Source organism: Elgaria multicarinata, chromosome 5 (assembly GCF_023053635.1).
Source record: "Elgaria multicarinata webbii isolate HBS135686 ecotype San Diego chromosome 5, rElgMul1.1.pri, whole genome shotgun sequence".
Lineage (NCBI taxonomy): Eukaryota > Metazoa > Chordata > Lepidosauria > Squamata > Anguidae > Elgaria > Elgaria multicarinata.
The window spans coordinates 91,200,078-91,226,960 of record NC_086175.1 but is presented as its reverse complement, the minus strand read 5'-3'; the positions used below and the strand labels follow the sequence as shown (position 1 = coordinate 91,226,960).

At 41.4% G+C, this 26,883-nt stretch overlaps 1 protein-coding gene across 6 annotated transcripts in view; it reads right to left on the bottom strand.

Moving 5' to 3' along the window:
- Positions 1 to 15,494: 15,494 nt before the first annotated feature.
- The window catches only part of DCAF6 (DDB1 and CUL4 associated factor 6), a 50,938-nt gene continuing 39,549 nt past the window's right edge, over positions 15,495 to 26,883 (bottom strand). For 3 of the 6 annotated variants that reach the window (XM_063126806.1, XM_063126808.1, XM_063126810.1), the window contains 6 exons: positions 25,460 to 25,498; positions 22,521 to 22,659; positions 19,746 to 19,902; positions 17,169 to 17,257; positions 16,539 to 16,644; positions 15,495 to 15,935 (listed from right to left, as the gene is read on the bottom strand). In XM_063126806.1, the coding sequence (XP_062982876.1) occupies positions 15,871 to 15,935; positions 16,539 to 16,644; positions 17,169 to 17,257; positions 19,746 to 19,902; positions 22,521 to 22,659; positions 25,460 to 25,498 (595 nt within the window). In that variant the 3' untranslated portion in view covers positions 15,495 to 15,870. The remainder of the gene's footprint in view (positions 15,936 to 16,538; positions 16,645 to 17,168; positions 17,258 to 19,745; positions 19,903 to 22,520; positions 22,660 to 25,459; positions 25,499 to 26,883) is intronic. The other 3 variants (XM_063126807.1, XM_063126812.1, XM_063126811.1) reach the window with 1 other exon arrangement.

Genomic DNA, 26,883 nt, shown 5'->3' with positions numbered 1-26,883 from the left:
AAAGTTGCCCCGAAACCACGGTTCAGGTACCCGTTCCGGGCAAAAACGTGTATTGCGCAAAACGGTCCATAACGGCAGCTTCCCAATGAGGTAAGTGAACCAAACTCACCAGATGCACATGACAAGGTGGGACTAATATAGAAAGCTCCAAAAGTTTTATTTTTTTATTTTTTTATTTATTTAAGGATTTTTATGCCGCCATTCAGCCAAAAAAGGCTCTCATGGCGGCTTACAAAAGTATTTCTTGACAATCCCTGCCCACAGGCTTACAATCTAAAAGACATGACACAAAAGGAAAGGGGACTGGGAGGCAGGAGGAGGAAGGGGAAAAGGAAAGCAAATTCAGGCACTACAATCTTAGTTGTAAAGTTCAGCAGTTACAGATGACAGCAGGAGGGAGGGGGCTCTCAGCTGGAGCTGGACCTAGGCACGGTGGAGAGGTGCCTGGCTGCTGCTTCCTCCCTCACTGGTGGCCTCTCCAGAGACAGTTGGTAGCAGGAGGGAGGGGGCTCTCAGCTGGAGCTGGATCCAGGCACGGTGGAGAGGTGCCTGGCTGCTGCTTCCTCCCTCACTGGAGCTGGACCCAGGCACGGTGGAGAGGTGCCTGGCTGCTGCTTCCTCCCTCACTGGTGGCCTCTCCAGAGACAGTTGGTAGCAGGAGGGAGGGGGCTCTCAGCTGGAGCAGGACCCAGGCATGGTGGAGAGGTGCCTGGTTGCTGCTTCCTCCCTCACTGGAGCTGGACCCAGGCACGGTGGAGAGGTGCCTGGCTGCTGCTTCCTCCCTCACGGGTGGCCTCTCCAGAGACAGTTGCCCCCAAACCACGTTCTGATATCCGTTCCGGGCAAAAGTCCGAATTGCGCAAAACGGGTCGTAATGACAGCTTCCCAATGAGGTAAGTCAATGAAACTCACCAGACAGACTTTACTAGGTGGGACAGATGTAAAAAGCTCCAAATGTTGCCCCGAAACCACGTTCCGATACCCGTTCTGGGCAAAAGTCCATATTGCTCAAAACGGACCGTAACGACAGCTCCCTAATAAGTCAACCAAACTCACCAGACGCACATTACTAGATGGGACACATATAAAAAGCTCCAAATGTTGCCCCGAAGCCAATACCCATTCCAGGCAAAAACTCATATTGCTCAAAACGGGCCGTAACGGCAGCTTTCCAATGAGGTAAGTCAACCAAACTCACCAGAAGCACATTACTAGATGGGACAGATATAATAACCTCTGAAATTTCCATGAAAGTCAGGTTCTGTTACCCATTCCGGGCCATAGTTCATATTCCCAAAATTAGCTGGAAAAGAAAATTATGGGTGAGGAAAATGAGGCACTATCTATTGTCGTGAAATTGCCTCGAAAGGCAACTTCTATGTGTGTGAATGCAATCAAATAAACTACTTTCATTGTACTAACTGGAACATTTAATAAACTTTCTCAGAATCCAGAGTGAAGTTCTGCAAAGATGGTTTCCTACAGAAGCCCATAGTTGTCATGTGGTTTGGTAGTGTGCTTAAAATATCAGTCTATGATAGCATTGTTGGGGTTGGGCTGTCTCATTTCCTTTACTTCCCTTGCTCGGCTTCGTCCATTTTCGTCTGCTGCCCCTTACGCCTGGAACGCTCTTCCAGAACATTTGAGAACTACAAGTTCAACCACAGCTTTTAAAGCTCAACTAAAAACTTTTCTTTTTCCTAAAGCTTTTAAAACTTGATGTTGTGCAGACTTCTACTGTTACTTTCTACTGTTAGTTTTTCCCTACCCTGTGCCTGCTTACCCTTCCCTGTACCTGTTGGCATTCTCTTCCCCTCCTTATTGTTTTACTATGATTTTATTAGATTGTAAGCCTATGCGGCAGGGTCTTGCTATTTACTGTTTTACTCTGTACAGCACCATGTATATTGATGGTGCTATATAAATAAATAATAATAATAATAATCATTCCATCATGAAGCTTACAATGACCTGTGGCTATTCACATCTTTCAACCTAACTTATCCCACAGGGTTATTACAAAATTGGGAAAGGCCATTGTAGTTCACCACGCGTTTCTGGGTGGCGGGTGGGATATAAATGTTCTGTCAAAAAAGCCCAGGTCTTTTGAGGATTGCCATGGGAGTACTGGAGGCTGCATTCCAGGAAGTCCAAAAACGCGGCCCCCAACCCCTTCCAGGGCTGATGGAGGCCTTCCCCCTCAGCCCTTTCCCCCAGGAAATTGGGTGCCAGTCCCAGTTGCCCTGGAGATCTCCGTTTTTCCAAAGGTCTCCCGGGTTTTCCGGGTCATCTGGTCACCCTTATCACACCAGGAGACAAAGCGTTAATGCCCACATTCCACAATCTTGACTGGTACCCCTCCCCTCCCCAAACATGGAATTTATTTTTAAAAGCCAATCACACAATTTTTAATTGTATGTTAGGTGTCTTGAATAGGTTAGCCCCATGTGAATAAGAGGGAGCTAGGTTGACCATTTGTTTGATTCAGTATAACCCATTGTCATTGGCTGTGATGTTCGGAAGCTTTATTAACATATACGCTTCTTTAGTCATATTCTTTATGAAAACATGAATACAAGAAAAATAACCACAAACGGTAAGAACAAAAACAATGTACATAATATCTATTTACTCCCTCTCTCTCTCTGTCTGTGTGTGTGTGTGTAAATGTAAATGCTAACATATAGCACCTGTTAACATAAATGTTTGCCTACAGTGTAGATTATTCATTTCTCACAACACTTTGGACATTTGAATATACCACGAGAAGCTTGGTTTATCTCAAGGCAAGAGAGATGGTGCCAGTCCTGACATGCTCCCTCGCACAGAACCATGGTGTCCTCCTTGGGTTTCTTGCACTGATCACCCATTAAGCACAAAGACCAAGATGAAGTGTAATACTGTTGCATTGCTGAAGACAAAAACTGGATTGTAGAGAATGCTCCTTTCGGTGATTTTCTAGAAACAGGACTATTTAATTGTTTAATTTCTCTCTGATTTATTTGCTTCTTTATTCTCTGCTGCTGTCTCTGCATTAAACTTAGCTGTGGAAGAAATGATTTGTGCTTGAGAAGTTCATTTGCAATCCACTGCCGTACAGGCACCATGTCTGCTGGGAAAGGGACAGGTGAGCCACTGCATAGCACATGTGAAAAGAGACATACAAAAAGTTTGGTTGACTTACCTCATTGGGAAGCTGCCGTTACAGCCCGTTTTGTGCAATACGCGTCTTTGCCCGGAACGGGTACCTGAACGTGGTTTCAGGGCAACTTTTGGAGCTTTCTATATTTGTCCCACCTAGTCATGTGCATCTGGTGAGTTTGGTTCACTTACCTCATTGGGAAGCTGCCGTTACGGCCCGTTTTGCGCAATACGCGTTTTTGCCTGGAACGGGTATCTGAACGTGGTTTGGGGGCAACTTTTGGAGCTTTCTATATTTGTCCCACCTTGTCATGTGCATCTGGTGTGTTTGGTTGACTTTCCTCATTGGGAAGCTGCTTTTACGGCCCATTTTGCGCAATACACGTTTTTGCCCGGAACGGGTATCTGAACGTGGTTTTGGGGCAACTTTTGGAGCTTTCTATATTTGTCCTACCTTGTCATGTGCATCTGGTGAGTTTGGTTCACTTACCTCATTGGGAAGCTGCCGTTAGGGCCCGTTTTGTGCAATACGCGTTTTTGCCCGGAACGGGTATCTGAACGTGGTTTTGGGGCAACATTTGGAGCTTTCTATATTTGTCCCACCTTGTCATGTGCATCTGGTGAGTTTGGTTCACTTATCTCATTGGGAAGCTGCCGTTACGGCCCATTTTGCGCAGTACACGTTTTTGCCCGGAACGGGTATCTGAATGTGGTTTCGGGGCAACGTTTGGAGCTTTCTATATTTGTCCCACCTAGTTATGTGCATCTGGTGAGTTTGGTTGACTTTCCTCATTGGGAAGCTGCTTTTACGGCCCATTTTGCGCAATACGCGTTTTTGCCCGGAACGGGTATCTGAACGTGGTTTTGGGGCAACTTTTGGAGCTTTCTATATTTGTCCTACCTTGTCATGTGCATCTGGTGAGTTTGGTTCACTTACCTCATTGGGAAGCTGCCGTTAGGCCCCGTTTTGTGCAATACGCGTTTTTGCCCGGAACGGGTATCTGAACGTGGTTTTGGGGCAACATTTGGAGCTTTCTATATTTGTCCCACCTTGTCATGTGCATCTGGTGAGTTTGGTTCACTTACCTCATTGGCAAGCTGCCGTTACGGCCCATTTTGCGCAGTACACGTTTTTGCCCGGAACGGGTATCTGAACTTGGTTTTGGGGCAACTTTTGGAGCTTTCTATATTTGTCCCACCTTGTCATGTGCATCTGGTGAGTTTGGTTCACTTACCTCATTGGGAAGCTGCCGTTAGGCCCCGTTTTGTGCAATACGCGTTTTTGCCCGGAACGGGTATCTGAACGTGGTTTCGGGGCAACGTTTGGAGCTTTCTATATTTGTCCCACCTAGTTATGTGCATCTGGTGAGTTTGGTTGACTTTCCTCATTGGGAAGCTGCTTTTACGGCCCATTTTGCGCAATACGCGTTTTTGCCCGGAACGGGTATCTGAACTTGGTTTTGGGGCAACTTTTGGAGCTTTCTATATTTGTCCTACCTTGTCATGTGCATCTGGTGAGTTTGGTTCACTTACCTCATTGGGAAGCTGCCGTTAGGGCCCGTTTTGTGCAATACGCGTTTTTGCCCGGAACGGGTATCTGAACGTGGTTTTGGGGCAACATTTGGAGCTTTCTATATTTGTCCCACCTTGTCATGTGCATCTGGTGAGTTTGGTTCACTTACCTCATTGGCAAGCTGCCGTTATGGCCCATTTTGCGCAGTACACGTTTTTGCCCGGAACGGGTATCTGAACTTGGTTTTGGGGCAACTTTTGGAGCTTTCTATATTTGTCCCACCTTGTCATGTGCATCTGGTGAGTTTGGTTCACTTATCTCATTGGGAAGCTGCCGTTACGGCCCATTTTGCGCAGTACACGTTTTTGCCCGGAACGGGTATCTGAACGTGGTTTCGGGGCAACGTTTGGAGCTTTCTATATTTGTCCCACCTAGTTATGTGCATCTGGTGAGTTTGGTTGACTTTCCTCATTGGGAAGCTGCTTTTACGGCCCATTTTGCGCAATACGCGTTTTTGCCCGGAACGGGTATCTGAACGTGGTTTTGGGGCAACTTTTGGAGCTTTCTATATTTGTCCTACCTTGTCATGTGCATCTGGTGAGTTTGGTTCACTTACCTCATTGGGAAGCTGCCGTTAGGCCCCGTTTTGTGCAATACGCGTTTTTGCCCGGAACGGGTATCTGAACGTGGTTTTGGGGCAACATTTGGAGCTTTCTATATTTGTCCCACCTTGTCATGTGCATCTGGTGAGTTTGGTTCACTTACCTCATTGGCAAGCTGCCGTTACGGCCCATTTTGCGCAGTACACGTTTTTGCCCGGAACGGGTATCTGAACTTGGTTTTGGGGCAACTTTTGGAGCTTTCTATATTTGTCCCACCTTGTCATGTGCATCTGGTGAGTTTGGTTCACTTACCTCATTGGGAAGCTGCCGTTACAGCCCGTTTTGCGCAATACGCGTTTTGCCAGGAACGGTTACCTGAACGTGGTTTGGGGGCAACTTTTGGAGCTTTCTATATTTGTCCCACCTTGTCATGTGCATGTGGTGCGTTTGGTTCACTTTCCTCATTGGGAAGCTGCCGTTACGGCCCTTTTTGCACAATACGCGTTTTTGCCCGGAACGGGTGTCTGAACGTGGTTTCGGGGCAACTTCTGGAGCTTTCTATATTTGTCCCACCTTGTCATGTGCATCTGGTGAGTTTGGTTCACTTACCTCGTTGGGAAGCTGCCGTTACGGCCTATTTTGCGCAATATGCGTTTTTGCCTGGAACAGGTGTCTGAACGTGGTTTTGGGGCAACTTTTGGGGCTTATTGCATCCCTGCCATTTAGTTATGCATGTCTGGTGAGTTTGGTTGATATCGCTCGTTCCCTAGTGGCCGTTCCGGCCATCCCATTCTGTTCCGGACATCGTTTTGGGAGTTCTGGGGTTAATAGTGATATAATATTGGTATGGTTTTAGTCCTAAAATATTGTTCTCAAGTGTTGCTAACACATGCCACTGTTTTTGGTATGGTTTTTTAATATAATGGGGCTGTTCCGGCCTGTTCTGTTCCATTCCGGCTTTTACACCGTCCCGGATTAACATGAACTGTGCTTGTGCAGTTAGTGCCAGATGCAGCTGAAGCTGGCAACATAATCTTTGTGTTTTAGTAGAAAACAAGTATAAATATGCCACATATCCTCCACAACCAACAAGCTGAGTTGGGTTACACTTGTGCGGGCGCGCGTGCACACACACACACACACACACACACACACAGGAGTAGTGGGCGCAATAGGGCTGGATTTTGGGGGCCAAAGTCCAAGGCCCTGCAGCCCACCCCAGCCTCCCAGCCCACAATGATCAGCCAGAGAGCAGCAGGTGATGGAGGTTGTAGCAAACATCTGATGCCATGTGCCACAACATCCTTTTCTAATTTCTAAAAACATTTTGTAGCTGAGGCCAGCTGGCATGTACATAGTTACAAGAGTTTATTATTTTTACTTTAAAAATATATTACTATTTTCTATAATTAAATGATGCTTATTCCCAAATAAGTGTGTTTAGCAAAAGCAGCAAACTCCATTTTATTCCTATAGTCACAATGGTGCTGATTTAAGTGAGTTTAAAATGCAAAACTGCACATACTAAGAGTATTTCTTTTTTAATAAAACTCAGGGTTGAAAAACAGGTGCATGTTTTTTGCATAGCTCAAGTATTATACATTGCTATTTAAATGCTGCCTCCCCCACCCCATAAGACCATTATGTCTAGTGTCTAAAATTACCCAGCTGCATGACTGCCCAAGAACTTTTATTCTGAATTTTTAATTCTGAAATAACTATTACCGATTAATTCAGTCACTCAGACAGAAAGATTATTCCCTTTCAGTCATCTTGCTAATAGCTTCATATATGGTGTGTTTTGAGTTACAGGAAATTTCACTTTGCCAGGAGTACCAAATACTATTCTGAGCTTCTTATATGCCTGCTGCATGGTGTGTGTTTTAAGGGAGCAATGTATTTTGAAGAGTTAAAAGTGAGCTTGTGAAAGAAAAGCTGTTTCATTTAGACAACTTGCAATAGAAGTCAGGATGCAGCAGTACAGAAAAAGAGAAAATGTCTTCCTTCATTTTAAGCATGTTGTTTTCCTTGTACACAATATATTGTCACAGCTGTTCTTCAGTAGGTTGAAATCTCTCAGAGCTGCCAGATGATGTGAAGAAACTTGGAGACAGGCCACGGATCTAAGAGGAATTACAACGGGAACCAAAGGATTTTTAAAGCTTACTTCCATATAACTTTCTCAGAATGACAAAGAGAACTTACCATGGTATTTTGTTCTAGAACGTAGGGTGTTCTGTGTGTTTCTTTAAAATACCCTTTCAGATTGAAGACTGCAAGGAATAATGGCATATGTATAGAACTAAACTTTTCAGTTGAAAAACAACTCTCAAGTGATATTTAGCCGGTTCCATTCCCAAAGGTTAGTTTTTGGAAATGAATAAATCTTGTAGAAGAGTGCTGTTTAATGATGGATTAGCTAGGAGTTAACAGTTGGTCTGAAACCCACCTCATATCATATTATTATTATTATTATTATTATTATTATTATTAATAATAATAATTTTTTTTATACAGTACCATCACAGAAGGATGTTTTTGGCAGTGAACCTGATCAAGAAAGCTTTAAACTAACTCCTGGGGCTGGTGGCAAAAGCCTAAAGCTAACGACTGAGCTCTATTAGGAACAGGGACAAGAACAGAAGTAACAAAGGAGGGGGAGCCCAGTAATTTGGGGATAAATGCAGCAGAGAAATGGGAAAGGTGCAAAAAAAAAAAAGACTTCTGAGGTCTATATATTAACACATGGAGCAAGGGGAAAAAATGGTGGGAAACTGAAATCTTAATACGGGATGGTAAATATGATTCAGTAAATATCACTTATATTTGGTGGGATGAAATTCTTGATTGGAATCTAATAATTGGGTATACCTTGGTTGAAAGGAATAAATCCAATAGATAATGGGGGCAGGGAGTAAGATATCCATGAATCTGAGAATGAAAGTCCTGTTGATTGCATTTGGGTAAGGATAGTAGGAGTGGGAAATGCAGGTTGCTTACCTGTAACCGTAGTTCTTCGAGTGGTCATCTGTGCAGTCACACAACAGTGGGCTCTGCGCCTGCGTGGAGTCCGTTCGGGGAAAACTTCTTTAGCTGAGGCGTTTTTTGGCGGGAACCCCTCCCCCATGCCGAGAGTACGCATGCGCAAGAAGGGGGTTCCCGCCGATTACCTCAGTTCCTGGAGACCGACATTGTGGCCTCGGAACCAAGAAAAAAAATTCTCGGTATCAATGGAGACATTGACACCGAGGGAATGTATCCATAACACTAACACTTTAGGTACATAAAGATGGTAAAGAAAATAAAGAAAGTGAATAAACTTAGTTATATTCCCCATAGACACTGAAGAGGGGATGGTTGGGTGGGTTGTGTGACTGCACAGATGACCACTCGAAGAACTACGATTACAGGTAAGCAACCTGCATTTCTTCTTCGTGGTCTCTGTGCATCATACAACAGTGGGAGATTAGCGAGCTGACTTACCGGAGGTGGGTTGGTGTCCTATGTCAAGATGGACGATAAAACAGCTCTGCCGAAAGAGCAGTCGGCTCTGGCTCTCGTATCCAAGTGGTAGTGCCTGAGAAAGGTGGATGGCCTCGACCATGTTGCCGCTCAACAGAGGTCTGGAATGGGAACACCCTTTCCGAATGCTGTCGACGTAGCCATCGCTCTGGTGGAATGAGCTCGTATTGGCTTGTCTAGCGATAGGCCCGCTAATTGATATGTTAGCGTAATAGCATTGACTATCCAAGCCGAAAGCCTCTGCGAGGAGATAGGCATGCCCTTGCGTTGTCCGGAATAAGACACAAATAGGCGAGGTGATTTCCGAAAGGGTTCCGTGCGTTGTTTATAAAACGCCAGGGCTCTTCGTACGTCCAGTGTGTGGAGAGTAACTTCCAATTTCGAAGAGGGAGACGGAAAGAAGGCAGGCAGAACAATGTCCTGATTTAGATGAAAGTCGGATACTACTTTGGGAAGAAAAGAAGTATCTGGATGTAATACCACCTTATCCCTGTGGAAATTTAGATAAGGGGGATCGACAAGGAGAGCTGTGAGCTCACTAGCCCTTCGAGCAGTGGTGATGGCTATTAAAAACGCTGTTTTGAGAGAAAGTAGGCGGATGTCCGTCGTAGCCAGTGGTTCAAAGGGTTTTGAAGTTAGAGACTTTAGTACCACTGAAATACTCCATGTTGGGACACGTGTGCGGATTGGGGGTGCTAAGCTGTTACGCCCCTTCAGAAAACGCTTCGTGAGAGGGTGAGAAAAAACAGTAGTACTGTCAATATTTGGACGAACTGACGAAATTGCTGATAAATAAACTCGTATTGAAGATGTCGATAAACCTCTCAGACAACGTGAGTAAAAACATTAAAATTTGCTGAATAGAAGAGGAGAAAGGATCAAAATTGTTGTCCTTGGCGAATGCCGAAAAGGAAGACCATTTGTGGTTGTATGATCTTCGAGTCGATGGATTTCTAGCCGCATCGAGAACAGTTTGTAAACGCGACGAAGTTAGATCGACGGGGACAGTTGTATCTTCCAAGCTGTTAGACGTAATGTCTGCAAGTCGGGATGTCTGATCTTGCCGTGGTGTTGTGTGAGAAACGTTGGAAGTAGCGGAAGCCGTCGGTATCGAGTGTTCGATAACCGTAGGAGTGTGGCGAACCATGTTTGCCTCGGCCACCAGGGAGTGATCAAAATGCAACTGGTCTTGTCGGCAAGAATTTTGGCAACTACCCTGGGTATGATGGGAAAAGGGGGGAAAGCATAAAACAGGGCATTGGTCCATTGGAGTGCAAAGGCATCGCCCTGTGAATGTCTGCCTACCCCCGCACGACTGCAAAAATTCTGGACTACCCTGTTTGCTTCTGTGGCAAACAAGTCTATGTCCGGGGTGTGCCATGCGTCGAATAGCTCGACAATAGTTCTATGTAGTTGCCATTCGTGTGCGAGATGGTGAGAACAGCTTAGGAAATCTGCTAATCCGTTGTCGGTACCGGCAATATGAATGGCCGTTATCGTAATGTTCCTTGGGATGCACCAGTTGAGAATATCGAGTGTCAGATTCAGAAGTCTTTCTGATCTGGTGCCCCCTTGTTTGTTTAGATATGCAACTACAGTTGTATTGTCTGAGGATATCTGGGTGAGGTGACCGGTAACTTCTGACTCGAAGGAGTTGAGTGCTCTTTGAACCGCTCATAGTTCTAAAAGATTTATGTGGTCCTTGGATTCCTTGGTGGACCATCGTCCCTGAGTCGTGAGCATGTCCAGATGAGCTCCGCAGCCCCTCAATTGAGGCATCTGTGGTGAGTATCTTAGTTGGTTGTTGTTGAGTAAAATGAACTCCCTGTGTGAGATTTTTCATTAGGGTCCACCATAAAAGGGAGTCCTTGACCTCGATAGGTAGACAAAGTCGGAGGTTCTTTCGATCTTTTTGAGGGTTGAAATGTCGTATGAACCACGATCGGAGAGGTCGCATCTTGAGGCGGGTGTATTGGACCATGGCCGTAGTCGAAGCCATAAGGCCTAGCAGTTGCTGAACTGCAAATGCCGAGGTGTGCCGCTTGTGTCGAAAGCTCTGTGCGAGGTGAACTATGCGTAGGCACCGATTGGTTGGTAAAAAGGCCCGGGCAGAAATGGAGTCGAGGGTTCCTCCGATAAATTGGATAACCTGTAAAGGTTGTAATTGGGATTTTTCATAATTGATATAGAGTCCTAATTTGTGAAGCAAGGAGCAAGTAATTTGGATAGAATTTTGGAGTTGCTGTTTTGTCAATGCCACCAAAAGCCAATAATCAAGGTAGGGGTATACTTCTACTCCCATTAAACGGAGGTGAGCACATACCACAGACATACACTTAGAGAAAACTCTCGGAGCAGTCGAGAGACCAAAAGGAAGAGTCTTGTATTGGAAGATGTTATGTCCCATCATGAACCGTAGGTATTTGCGGTAAGTGCTCTCCACCGCAATGTGGAAATATGCATCGCGAAGGTCTATTGATGCAAACCACCGTCCTTTGGATAATAATGGGATTATAGAAGCCAATTATATCATTCTAAACTTTTTGGTTCTAATATGCTTATTTAGTAGTCTTAAATCTAAAATTAGGCGAAGCGCTCCGTCTCTCTTCAGTACGGTAAAGTATTTAGAGTAGAAACCTCGTGAAATATGACTCCAGGGTACGCTCTCAATCGCGCCTTTATCTAACAGCATGCCGACCTCTTGGAGTAGAGGCTCTGAAGGTGTTGTAATCTTTACTTTACCGAGAGAAGGGAGGGTTTCGAATTCTATATGGCATCCTCTTTGGATTATCGAGAGGACCCATGTGTCAGTGGTAATTGTTTCCCATTGGTGGTAGTAATGGGAAAGTCTATCGTCAAAGAAAATGGTGGGGTTGATGTATCGTGGTGGTGGCAACAAGAATTGAAAGAAATCAAAGGCGCCGTCTAAGGGAGCCATCAAATTTGCGAGAAGGACCCCTGCCTCTGTAATTTGTAGGTTGCTTACGTTGTTGAAAAGTTTGTTGTTGCTGTTGTTGTTGCTGCTGTTGTCGAGGTTGGGTTTGTTGGTACTGCTGCCTACTAGGATAATAGGAGGAGCGTGGTCGAGACCAACGTCGCTGAAACTGTTGTTGTGGTTGGTTGAAACCCATCCGACGAGCTGGAGTTCTTGCTTTTTGCACGTTATCAAGCGAGGTGTCAGTGTTGGCGTTGAACAGACCGAGTCCATCGAAAGGTAAGTCCTCAATTCTGGAGCGTGCCTCCTGGGAGAGACCCGCAGATCGCAGCCAAGCATGGCGGCGCAACGCTATAGTTCCCGTTAGGGTTTTTGCTATGCAGTCAACCTGGTGTCTTGAGGTATGTATTTGCTGGCGAGAGAGCTGTGAAGCCTCGGAGTGGAAGAGCTTGGCCAAGTGTTTCTTTTCCTCAGGTAAATGATCCATTAACTTTCCCATTTTGTCCCAAAGAAGAAGCTGGTAACCAGACATAGCTGCCTGGTAATTTGTGACCTTTAGGGCTAACGAAGATGAAGCATATAATCTGCGAGCAAGAAGATCTAAACGTCTTCCTTCTTTATCTACAGGGGAGGAATGCTGATGACTACTTCTACCCTGGGCCGCTTCGACAATTATTGAATTCGGCAGTGGATGTTGGAATAAGAAATCGATGTCGGACTGCTGTATCTTATACATACCCTCCAACCTCTTGGAAGTTGGCGGGTTTGTTGAAGGTGATTTCCATGTCTGTTTTATGGTGTCAAGTAAAGCTGGTAGCATAGGTATAGCTACCGGTTTTGTCGTGTCAGAAATAATCGAATCAAAAACTGGGTCTTGTGTGGCGGATGTAGGTTGTTCCACCTGTAGACCTAATGCTTGTGTCATTCTGATGACCTGGTCCGAAAAATGTCCAAGGTCTTCTGACGGAGAAATACCCCCCTGTGGGGTGACCTCTATGTCAGGGGATGGGAGTGAAGGCCGTGCCGAAGACGATGAAGATGAATCGGAGTTATAATCATCTTGGTCCGATGTTGAGGAACCGACTGGAGCTGTCGGGAGTGGTATCAGTGGGGCTGACTGAGACTGTGTCAGAGCTAGAGCCTCCGAAGCGAGTGCTACCGATTGTTGCACTGGCTGTGGACGTGCTGGTGGGTCGATTCAAGGTGGAGGGTTCGAAACCGTGGCTGTTGGTCTAGTCCGGTGTTGTTCCTGAAAAGACCAATCCTGATAATAATGGTCCTGAGGGAAATCTTCCCATTGACTTTCGCACGGTCGTCGATAATAGGGATCCCGGTCCCGATAGTGATATCTCTGGGGACTTCGTTCCCATCTGTCCAAGCAGCGTGGTGAACGGGACCTGTCCCGTGATTGAGCTGAGCGATCGTAGTAATAGTATGCTCTTCCTGAACGAGCTGAATACATGGAATCTGGGGAATCATGTCTATAGCGCCTGTCCTGGGGGTGCACCTGTCTAGGTGGTATCGGGGCTGGTGATAGATCTCTAATCTCACCTTCCGATGTTGAAGTGAGCCTCTGATCATGCACCGAAGGCAAACGTACTGTTGGTATAGGGGACAGTAACATAGGCGGCGGAGGAGGCGGTAGTTGTTGTGCCGGTATCAGCATCGAGGGTGTAACTTCGGTCACCAAAGGTTGTGACAAAGGGTCGTCTATCGGTGCCAATGGAGCCTGTACCGTATCGACCTATTTGGGGGCGGAGGAGGAATAGACAGCCGAGTAGGGTTTGGCACACTCTTAAGAGATTTTTTTCTTTCTCTTTTTGCTGTGCTCCTCCGAGCCCGTGGCGGTATGTTTCGCCTTCTTTGCCCTTTTTGTGAGCTTTTTAGCAATAGAAAGCGTGACGCCTCTCCCAGGCGTGGCTGGCAATTCAGGTTGCTGAGGATTAGCAAGTAATGGCGACTTTGGAGAAGTTTGAACAGGTTCCATATTAGAAGCCGTTGATGTCGATGGCTTGTCCACTGCCTGTAATGCCTTGCTCCAAAGTAAAGCTTTGAGTCTATCTGACCTGTGTCGTCGTGTTTGCTTCGAAAAGGCTTGGCAAAAACGACAGGTATCCACAATGTGGGACTCACCCAAACACACAAGGCAAAGGGAGTGCCCGTCTGACGGAGGGAGCTTACTCCCACAAGTTTTGCATTTTCTGAACGGCGCCTTGAGGGCCATGCGCCCTTTTGGGCAGTCGCTTTTCGCGAAAGAAAAACAAATTTAAGGAAAAAAAAGAACGCTAATAAAATAAAGAAGAAATATGAGAAGACAGAAAGAGAAGAGAAGAGAAAAACGCCTCTAACAATAATTTTATTTTGTTTTCTACAGAGAATTTCCCAAACGATGCTACCACAATGGCGGTCGAAAGAGAACTGAGGTAATCGGCGGGAACCCCCTTCTTTGCGCATGCGTACTCTCGGCATGGGGGAGGGGTTCCCGCCAAAAACGCCTCAGCTATAGAAGTTTTTCCCGAACAGACTCCACGCAGGCGCAGAGCCCACTGTTGTGTGATGCACAGAGACCACGAAGAAGAAACAAGAGTTATATTCTTGTAACCAGTATACTACAAACCTGTCAGCCAGCAGATATGAATGGTGCTTTCCTGAAAGAGATTACAGAACTTTCACAGAGGCAAGCCATAGATGTAATGGGGGTTCCAATTATCCTGACATCTGCTAGAAGTTGAAAAATGCTACATTCAAGAAATTTTGGACTTGTCTTGCTGACAGCGTCATTTCTCAGACGGCAGAAGGAACAATGGGATGTGCTGTCCTGGACTTAATTCTTACCAATGAGCAAGAACTGGTTGATGAAGTGAACATGGCAGGAACCTTGAGGGAAAGGAACCATGTCAACTTGGCATTCATGACAGCAAGTTCTGTGATTAGTCAGATGCATACCTTGGACTTTAGGAAAGCTAATTTCAAAAAGCTCAGAGAAAACTTGGACAGGACCCATGAATAGAAATTCTGAAGGAAAAAGTTCAAGAAGGATGGGAGTGAACAACAGTTATGATTTATTAACATGTGGACATTCTATTCAAATGTATTGGTCCATTATTAGAGTCCAGTTTACATGTGTGCGAAATTCTACCCCCAAATGAGCTGGATAGCCATATTTCAGGGATACTGTAGCTGTACCTAGCACTGCAAAGTTTGCACTGAGCAGGGGTTGGCCTAGATCATTTCCAAGGTCTCTTCCAACTCTATAATTCTAAGATAATGGAGCTATCTCCCCCACCACAGCATAGACAATCAGCCTGAAGGTCTCATGGCTGGATCTGTGCACAAAGTGGGGCTTGTGATCACCCTCACAGCAGTCCTGTGTGCTTGATACAAGCTGCTTTTGGAAGGAGTTGCAAAAGCAGTTTGATACTCTCCTGAAATTGAACGTCTAAATTTAACACTTGAAATAAACAAGATACATTGACATTTCTAATGTAATTGTATTTTAAGAAGGCCAGATGTTCCTAGGCTACTTATAAATTACTGTAAATCCCCAAACTCACAAAATCACTTTTGGTGGAGAGAGGAATGAAATATCCATAGACAGAGGGGAATGTAATGTACTCTAATAGACCAATAGGTTTGTTGCCTTATCTGGTGTCCCTCCAGATTAGCCCAAGCCAGTAAAGCAGTCATGAGGGATGGTGGGAGTTACAGTTCATCAACATCTGGAGGGACACACGGTTCACCCCCCGCCGTATATAGTCACAGTGAAAAGCCAGACACAATGTAAAACAACCACATCTTTTAATAGAAAGCAACAAACATGCAAATAGCAGGTATAGAAATTTATTTGAACCAACGTTTTTACTATAAGGTAAGTTATTTTAAACATTGATCCAAGCTCCCATGTTTGCAGGTTAAGGGAAAATATTGCACTTTGCATTTTCTAGCACCCCTCATACATTGCAAAACATTTTAAAAACATTTTGCTTATTTTACTTGTGCACTCACGCAAGTCATGCGCACATTCATTCAAAATCAAAATGTTTGTTAGGTTACCCAAAAGCAAAACCTTAAAATTGCACTAAAGCTTTGTAAGGAAAAATATAATTCATGACTTATACAAATTTCATGACGTCTAGGTGTTTTCAGAGAAGAGCCAATTACTCTTCATCTTCATTTTCGTTCTCTTGGCCAGACCCTTCAGACCTGTCTCCTTCCAGCCGGTCTGCAATATACAAAAGCAATTTTTAAAAAAGAAACTAAAGTAATTTTGAAGTACTTTTTCCAATTTGGTATAGAAAATTGCATGATATTTGTTCAGCCACTTGCCAATGTGCTGTGTCCGACGATGAACCTAGTAGAAAATCTTAAAAATATATTGATCATATATGCTCTGTACAATTATGATGGGAAAGAAACATGAAAATTATGCACAGCATTACAAATTCTGAGCTGAAATATCCAAAGGATATTACAGAGGGGGTGTTAATCAATAAGGGTGCAATCCTATGCATGTTTTGGCAGAAAAAAGTCCTACAAAAGTAGTAGTAGTAGTAGTAGTAGTAGTAATAATAATAATAATAATAATAATAATAATATATTTATTTATTTATTTGTTACCCGCCTCTCCCTCTGGTCGATAAACCAGGGGTACAAATGCAAACACCATCAAATACATATATTATAGGACTTTTTTTTTGTCTAAACATACATAAGAAGTTTTAGTGTTCTAGTGGAGGACAAGATCATGAAGGCCTTTCCCAGCCATGTACACAGAAATGAAGTCACATAATAAATCTAGTCAAAAGTGTCACTAGAGTCTTCCTACCTGCTCTTATATGGTTCAAAGATGCCAACATCCTTAACATAAAAGAAGCTGGAACAGTGATTGTATTTCTGGTTTCTTCTAGCATTAATTCATTTCGAGTTATAACCTACAAAGAACAGGAATGAAATAGTTACTGTGCAAGAATTAATATAGCAGATGTTTCTTCTAAATAGCCTTTATATATTTAATTGCCACGATTATATCAGTATCTGTCAGATACTTCTATTTGCTTAAGACGTGTTTCATTGGCACACACAAATCTTGCCAATTTAAGGTTGTACATGATATTTAAATATTGTTTCAAGTGAAATACAGTTCATTACTAAAATGTAATCTACATTTAATAATGTTTTAACTCCATGTTCTAATAAAGTTAAGTCTCACTCTATAAACTGGTCTCTTTATGGTAATGCATCCATGAAATTAGTATTTCCTTACAAATTGCATATAGGCATTAGTGGTACAGACAAATTATTAGCTTCCTCAAACATCGTAAATCATAGAATCATAGAATAGTAGAGTTGGAAGGGGCCTATAAGGCCATCAAGTCCAACCCCCTGCACGTAAGAAGATTTTCAGGAAAGGAACATCTCAAAATATGAGTGTTATTAATGCAAAAAATTATCTTACCTCATCAGCAAGTTTCCGATTAAAAATCTTGGACTCTTCTAGTGGTGACCAGATCTTTATATCATAATCAATACCTGATGAGGCTAGAACTAAACAATTGTTTAAAAAATATATTAGAAAGCTATTGTAAAATATAGATTTAGATTTGCAAACGCAAATAGCATTTGATGGTTGACACACTTTGTAACATCCCTTCAAATAAGAATATTTTAGTTTTTTAATTCACTCCAATGCTCAATGTAGACCTTCCAACCCATAGTCTGCAATTACGTAAGTTAGTGAGTATTGAAATGGGTATATTTTGCAAAACATAGATGATTATCAAATACAGGAGAACAGGGATGCATTTATTGATTTTTCCCGCCACCTTAACGATCAATGGAGAACAATAAATATATCTTTTATACACTTTGGTATTTATTTATTTTTTTAAAAGCTTGCTGCTGTTATATTTTAATGCCATACTGAAAAAGTTGTCTCAGTGGAGAAAGTTACAAATCTGTAAGTCTAGATACAGAGAAAAATGAATGGTGAATATATTTATTCCTATGAATCTCTTTGGTTTGGATGAGTTACTATTTTTGCACTGATTTTGCTACTTCATCTCAGTATGACCTAACTCCAAATGCAACTGTTTTTGCCAAAATTATCCACTGAGTACAAGTATAGCTAGTAGACCAGTCGGTCAAGAAAGCAATTGATATCTAAAACATACAATTTTATCACTTCTTCAGCAGCTCAGGCAGTCTGGACCTCTGCTCATGAGTTATTTATGCGCTGGGTTTTTTTAAAATTGTTATTTGCATTTTAAATGTTTTTAAATGTTTTAATATTGTAATATCTGTAATATTTTTTTTGCATATCTCTGTCTATATGTTTTATCTCTACATGTTTTAATTTGTAAAGCCACCTTGAGTCCCAGTATTATGGAAAAGGTGGGGTATAAATAAGTATAACAATAGCCAAAGCACTGCTTTAAAAATATCAAGTAATCTGAGTTCTGGAGACAATTATTCCATGGTGAGAAATGAACTCCTTGTATGTGTTTCCTTGTGGGAACATAAGAAGTTGCCTTATATGCTTAGCCCAATATGGTCAGCACTGCCTGGCAATAGCTCTCCAGGGTTTGAGGCAGGAGTTTGTTGTTTCAGCCCTACCCAAAAATGCTGGAGACTGAACGTGGGACTTTCCACATGCAAAGCATGCGCTCTAACACTGAGCTATGGCCCCTCCCTTGTTGTGGGACAACATCAACAACAAAATGTCTTGCTAATACTATACAAGTGCCAATACTATACAGTGCCAACTACACATTATATAGTCCCCTTTTAATGAATTCAAAAGGGATAGCTATGCTGGGAAAACTACACCCATCTTTCGCCCCTTAACTAAAGCATCCACTGCGGATACTAGGAGAAATTCACCTGCTCACCCCTCTCCTCATAAGAGCTTCCACAACGTTGTTGTTGCTAAGCCATAGAAGTAAAAGGGAAAATAAATGCACACCAGAACCCGAGTAGCTTCAAAATATATGTATCTATAACTGTCAGCCCCATGTATGGTGGGGGCTAATTTTAGACTAAAGTTTTATTAAACTAGTGGTCACGTTTTCAGACCTCGTCATCACCCATTTGATGAAAATAATCTTAGACATCTTTCCTTCAGGTAGAGCTTTATTTGCAAGGATATCACATTTCTCCAGAATGGGATGTGTCATATTTTGTATCTGAGAAGATGTAATTCTTCCTCTTGATGGAACATAAATTGTGAATGCAGTTGTGCAAGCACCAGAGATTTCAACTAGATACTACCTATTATGTGAATGGTGTAGTGAAATAAAAGCTCTGCTTGCAACCCTGTACTATTTTATTTGTAGATTTTTCATTTACTTCTAAATGCTTTAAAGAAGGTGAGCATTACCCTGCTTTACTCTTCCAGAGGTGTGCTAATCTAGTCTAAAAAACCCTGTGAACTCCAGCAAGGCTCCCCTCTTCTCTCACAGCAATGCCTTCCTATTTTATTAACCCGTTTCTTTTGTTTCAATTAGTTCTTTGAAAAGTGTGTGCCTCTCATTTTTAACTCTGGAACACACATCTACATTAACAAAGAAAAATAAAGGGTGAACAACATTAAACCATGGTCTCTGCACCCAAACCCATAACTATTCTGGATGGGGTGGGATACCATACTACGATCATATAGGAGTATAGCACAAGGCAAGGTATCAGTTCACAGTGCCTGGGTAAGAGACTATTCTTCCATGTCAGTGCAAGGAAGTGAAGAAAGAAACATAACAGAAGTCAGTAAGGACTCTTCCAGCTTGAGGATGGAAAAGGGGATGGCAGCATTCCTTTCCTATACTGTTCTTTTCTTAAGAGCTACTTCTGTTCAGACAAGTATATAATCACAAGTTCTCTCATAAGCATCCAATTCACAAATTAGTCAAGACCCTTCAGACTAGAAGCAATTTTTAATAAGTCTATCATTTTGATGAAACATATATGAAGCAGCCAGCTTTCAGGGATTTCCTTACAAGCTATGTATGACCTGGTATACTACAGACAAAAACAATCTTACTTGGGTCAAATGGATGTGGCTGCAGACAGTTCACTACGTGGTTATCTGCTTCCAGCAGCATCAGGTGCTCAGCAGTATGCCGATCCCAAATGAAGATATGTCCACAATCTGAACCGCTCATTACAAAGTTAGAACCCCAGAAATTGGCTTCTTTTATCTACAGGGAAAATAAGTGAAAAAACTCAAACACATTTTTATTATGGTTGTTACATACAGCTGAGAAACATGAAAAGCAAGACATTCATATCTTTACAGCACATACATACTGTGTCTGAATGTAACAATAAGCTATGGTTTACTATTACATGAACAAGACCTTGGAATTGCAGCACCCCCATCCCCTCATGTGGCTCTGAGGAGGAAATTGGAAGCTTTCATCAGTTTAGCGTTATGCACAACACAGACAAAGTGTGGTTAACTATTTTTGTAAACCACCCAGAGAGCTTCGGCTATGGGGCGGTATATAAATGATGATGATGATGATAATAATAATAATAATAATAATAATAATAATAATAATAATAATGATGTCTTACTGAAACCATGGTTTATGACATAAGTTTGTTTCAATAAACCATCAACAAGATTAAACACTGTTTAGTGTTTGGACCTAATGCTAAAATAAAATTAATTGAAAATGGAAATGAAAGTTTTAGATCTCCTTGCAGCCACACCAGAGAAAAGGGGAGCACATGAGCCAATTGCTCAAGAAAACACTAAACCATAGCTGAGTGTTAGGTCTGAACCAGGCCATAGTATATGAGAGCACACCTACTTTTCCACATTCCCATCCCTAAATTACAGGAATACCAATCAGACAGAGGTAATGGCTAAATAAAAGAATATGTGATGTATGTACTAAAAAAAAGAAGCAAGGATTTTGCACAGTAGCCAGTCAAAGAAAATTCTGGAGTGGAATACATTAACCTTGAAATATAGTTTAAGGAAAGACAGGCAAGCAAGTCAGCAATTAATTAATATAAGAATTGAAAGGCTCAGTTATGAGAAACAGGAGGTTATTAATATACTGTATATGTGAGAAAAGAGAATAGAGAAAGTGGGATTAATTAAAGATTTTGGTTCAAGGTATGTGGATTATGTTGAGAGAGCGCAACACACTATTAAAAAGGAGAACAAAAGCATGAAGAGTAAAATCACTGTAATTACATATAATCAGATCTAAGGCTAGATTTACCAATCCAGTCCAGATGTGAGATGTAAGTTTTGTTGAACAAAATCAGAACTGTAATCATAATGCGGTCAATTTCAACTCATATATAAGCGGAGCACTGCCCAGAAAATTCCTTCATGGCTGTGTTAATTTCACAAGAAGAAATTTCTAAAAAATGAGGGGGATTAATTAAAAGGAAGCTGAAGGTGAGGGCAAGACGGTCATATGTCTTTAAATATGATTATTTAAAACCACAATAGAAGCTTAGATAGAATGTATAGCACAGTACAGGAGAGCCCTGTGCAGGTGGATGTGTACTTCAGCTGTTTTTCAGCTAAGATGTTTTACAATGTAAGATTATCACCACTTTCAGCTTTTTCATTTCAATATAATTTCCATGTTTTGTGTGTGTGTGGCATTGTGTTGTTGCTATTGTTAAATATCAGGGAGTAAGAAATCCTTGCCAATCTAGTTCATAAGAACATAAGAATAGCCATGCTGGATCAGACTAAGGGGCCATCTAGTCCAGCGCTCTGTTCACACAGTGGCTAACCAGCTGTCAACCAGGGACCCACAAGCACATCACCCTCCCACCCATGTTCCCCAGCAACTAGTGTATATAGGCTTAATGCCTCGGATACTGGCCTGACATACCAAACTGTAAAAATAATTAGTATGTATCCATGTTTAAGGCAGCCCATAGTAACTGAAGGCCACTATTTGTTAAAGTGACCAAAGCCTACCTGTGTAGCCATTTCAGAAAACAGCAAAATCAAGGTTGATAACTATCTTAGGTATAATCTTTCTCTTTCAGGATTTTACAATTTCAGGAAATGTTGGACTTTGCCCCTTTTCTCTAATGCTTTTTTAAAATAACATTAGAGCACGTATTTTGCCCCTCTGTGTGGAGGGAAGACAGTGTAGATGTAGGGCTACATTCTCCAACCTGCAGTAAGCTCTGGGCTGCTACATGACTGACTAGGAGATGTAGGGTGAGAGGATCTTGATTTGCCACTCCATAGATTCATGGGCAGGAGTACCCCTCACACGGCTGTAGAATCCACTGTTTTCAGCAGGCTCAGATACACTAGTATGCCTATTATCATCACAGTTGTGATTTTCCCATAACATTAGCAAGAGCAGAACTGTGCTTATTATTTTCAATATTTTCCCAAATGATATTATCTACTTAAAATGTGCCACATGGCCTCACAGTGTATTGGTAGCTGAATATATATAGCGATCTACAATATGCTTAGAACAATCAAAAATTATTTACAAAATAAACTATGCAAGTACTACACATGGAGTAGAATATTATTTATTTATTTATTTATTTATTTATTACATTTTTATACCGCCCAATAGCCGAAGCTCTCTGGGCGGTTCACAAAAATTAATTATTATCCCTCATTTTTCTTTTCAATTACAAGGCTATTTTATACAGTGGACCAGGTATATGACAAAACATGGGACAAAACTTCTCAAAGAATATTGTATAATCGTAGCTGTATTATGTTGTGCATAAACCTTATAATTTCTAATCCAAAGTAGATTAGTGTAACAGCGTGAACCAAAAATGACCTTAGCAACAAACAATGTACCATTGTCCGGGAGTTCCGATGACCTTTATAAACCATTTTTATCAAAGGGCGTCTAATATTCAGGGTTTCCAGTTCTTCCATCTCTTTTCTCTCTTTTCTTCGTCTGAAGAGTTCCTGAATGCGAGCAACAGCAGATCGTCTATAGATTATAAACAAAAGGGCCATCATTTTCAGAAAGTTACATAATCTGATTTACAGTCCTGCGCACAGTTAGCCTGCTTAAATCACATTGAAGTTATTGGGATTTAAGCAGTCTGCGTACATAGGGTTAAGAGAGAACCAGTCTACATAGCACAACCTTTGCCTTTGATACATTATGAAGCAGTTGATTTTAATGCTCTTCTAAAATAAAAAGGAGGGGGACGGTAGGAGGGCTTAAGCTTCAGTTACAGGCTGTGCAAGTTTCTTTTTGAATATTACGCAAGGTGCCAATAGCAAAGCTATTGAGTACTTCTGCTGGAAAAACTGCAGAAAAGGGAAACTAAAATGATCAAGGACTAGAGCATCTCCCCTACGGGGACGTTTACAATAGCTGGGATTGTTTAGCTGGGAAAAAAGGAGGCTAAGGGGAGACATGATAGAGGTGTACAAAACTATGCATGGTGCAGAGAATGTGGATCAGGAGACATTTTTCTCCCACTCCCATAATACTAGAACCCAGGGTCATCCCATGAAGCTGATTGGTGGGGGATTCAGGACAGATAAAAGGAAGTACTTCTTCACACCGCGCATAGTTAAACAACAGAATTCACTACCACAAGAGCCAAGCCCCATAGAGTGTTTTAAAAGAAAGGAGTAACATGTGCAGAATCCAGGAATGAAGAAGCAGACAGTGTAGAGATTTAAGGAGGAGCATCACACGGTCAAAACAAAGAGAGAGGTGAATTATTTTGGCAGCACAGTGCTGGACAGATGTGACCAACTGAGATGAATCCACGAACTCCAGAGAGAACAGTCTACTAGTTAAGAAGAGAGATTTTGCTGAGAGAATGGAAAGGAATGGCTGTAATTTTGTAATGTTGTAAAGGAAGGAGCAACATGTTCTAATGATGGACTTTCGCCCAGTGAAGGAGGAGTCAAGGAGAAAACCAAAGCTTTGTGCCTGATCAACAGGGAGATTGTTGATATTGTCAATGGATAAGGAGAATGAGTGAAGAGAGCAGGGCTTGGGAGAAAAGATGAGAAATTTGGTCTTGGATATATTGAGCTTGAGATGACAATAAAGATCTAACTGAAAATATTAGAGAGGCACTTGGAAGTGAGACACTGGTTGAAGATTAAAAGTTCTGGGATAGAGTGGAAGAGCTATGTGTCATCAGGACGCAGAAGGTGCTTAAAGCCATGGGATGGGATGAATTACCAAAGGACAGTATGAAAAAAAGAACAACAGAGGGCCATGAACAGAATCCTAAACGACGCTGCTTCCATCTAACCATAAAAGGGCCATTTCAAAAAATTTACCTGAGATGGTAAATTTCAACTTAAGGTAGAGTTTGTATGTTGGAGAGCATGATCAAAATATTTAAGTAGAACATACTCATGTTTCTGCATGATGTAGAAGACATGCAAACAATTGTTAAAAATGTCAATTTTTGTATAAATGAAAGTACTAACAGCAAAATATTATATCGATACAGTGAATTAAGAGGAAACTGCTAGCATTACCAATGCTATTTTCCATGTGTTTCTCTTTAAACATCTCATGCTAATCACATTCTGTATATAGTTGATTCCCTTTATTCGCATTCACTATATATCCCTCATATAGCCTCCTGTATTTCTCATGCCAATGTAATCCATTTAGACTGCAAACCTCTGCCTATATTTCATGCTATTCACATCGGAAAGGTTGTACTGAATGTGTTTACAAGGCTAGTTTATAAGGTCAACATATCAATATGTGGAAGTGTACATTTAGCCTTCCGAGATCACTTACTGCTCATATTCCAGAGGATTTTTCAATAGTAAATCCTTTGAGAATGTATTTTGCAGTTGCCTTTAGACATCTCACACAAGTGATTATCAAGTTTATGCTCACCTATTAACAACACTATTTTTCTTTAGTTGTCTATAGAAGGCTTAGATAAGCTTATCTTTCCAAAAACCTTTTAGTACCCGTAGATATTTCATTACATAATGCAGGTGCATCCTCACCAAGACTTTTAATACTTTGGCATTGAAAGAAATTCCTATCAAAACCTACACTGTGGCTAGGATCCAAAGAGGCACATGTTCATATTCTCCATATACACTTGTCTACTTTCTTGTTCAGGAGCTAACACTACCCAGAAACCCTAAAATGTTCTTCAGAGTTCAAAATGCAGTTTGGGCATTAGGTGGGACAACAATTTAATGGAAATCTGAGGGGAAATGCTGGCTTTTGAAAGTTTGAAGATTGGGGCTCATCTTCTAAAGAATAAATTCAGGAGCAGGTGGGGAGCCAAGTATGCATGCATAAAGTGCTCACATACCCATTCGGGTCTCAGCTCATGATTTTTACATTTAAGGTTTATTCTTAATTCTGTTCTTTGATAGTGTTGAAAAATAACGTTAGTCAATGGATGTGTTCAAGCAATACAAATTATTTCAGAATGAAATCCTATATTCTATCAATCAGCAAACATGAGCAGTGGTACATGCAAAATACATTATGTGCTTTAACAAGAGAGATTAAAAGATCTGGACATCACTTTCATTGTACACATTCAAATTTAATGAACACACTATAGAAGTTAATAAAGTTATTCAAACTTTACACAGCAATTTTTTCCTTACTATTTCTGTGCACAGCATGCAGCTAATATCACTGCTCTGCAACCCTCTCTATATGAAGTTTAGTAGATTTAAAACTGGTAATTAACCAGTAGAAAACGTGGTTAGATACTGGACCAATTATGTAATAATTCAGAATTCCATATGGAATGGGAATTTTGAGTTACCTCATTATCCTATCACCTACTGCTGTTCCTCTGATATATCTAGTGAAAGGAATAACACCTAAAGTCATTCAAATAAAAATCTTGTATATACTGTTTTCAAAGAAACAGTACTGTGCCCTAATTTATTTATTTATTTTATTACATTTATATACCACCTTAAGCCAAATTTAATCATTTTATTTCAATGTACCATTTTCTAAGTATTTGGGCAAATAAATAATGGTTTTCTGGACCATTTGTGGTTTCTCCTGCATACTTGCAATTTCCATTCACACTTGGGCCTGTCAAGAGCAACAGATTTATCTGTCAAATGCATGGATTACAATCAGTACTTCACAGCATACCTTTCAAATTCACGAAATACTTACCTTTTTTTTTTTAACACACATCTTATATCCCTAATACACTGTATCATTGTGATGGGTTTTAATTGTCAGAAGCAGCTTTAGGAGCCAATCTTGGCTGACAAATGAGCCATAAATACAATGCAAACATAAGAACTATGTGAGGCACAATCCTAAACGCACTTACTACGAGTAAGCTCTGCTGAATTACATCTGAGTAAATATGCATAGAATTGCACTTTCGGTTATCACTTTCATCTAGGCCAAGGATGATGAATGTGTGACCCTTCAGATGCTGGTGGATTGCAACTCCAATCAGGCCTAGCTAGCATAGCCAATGGTGAGCCAAGATGGGAATTGCAGTCCACCAACATCTGAAAGGCCACATGTTCACCATCCCTGATGTAAGAAAATAAAAATACTTTTACTTTTATGACTTGTAAAAGAATTTCCTTAATCAATAAATTATAAACATATTATATAAACAAAGAAGCAGTGCTTTCTTCTAACCTGCTGTATTTCAGGCTTGCAATTCTGTACATAAACTTATTCACTAAAACAATTGTAAGACCAAATCGGTACACACACATACAGCTCACTAACTTTAAATAAGACTAAGCTATAATTACAATTGCAGAAAGGCATATGTAGTCTAATTTTGAACCTTCAACAGAGTAGGTGGGTAAAATGGGTTATTGAAAGACAGGGAAAAATCATTGGAACATTATCTATTTTCCTGGAAAAAGGTTTAAGAGTTAACTTGATCATTTATCCTCAAAACTGTATCCTAATTTGCTTCAATCTCTTTTTAATTTACATAGAATGTTAGAAATATAACAATTACAGAGTCCCACAACTAAAATCAAGCTATTTTTTTTTTAAAAAAAATTAAATAAATATGATTTACAAGTCTTTGGGAAGATACTTAGACTCTTAAGAAAACCTCTATGCATATGCTCCTCATGAGGACATGGCATATTGATAATACACATGGAAGAAGGCACCTTTACACCATAATTATATACATATCTATTCGGAAGTAAGTCCCACTGAATTTAATGACACTGCCAAGTAAGAATT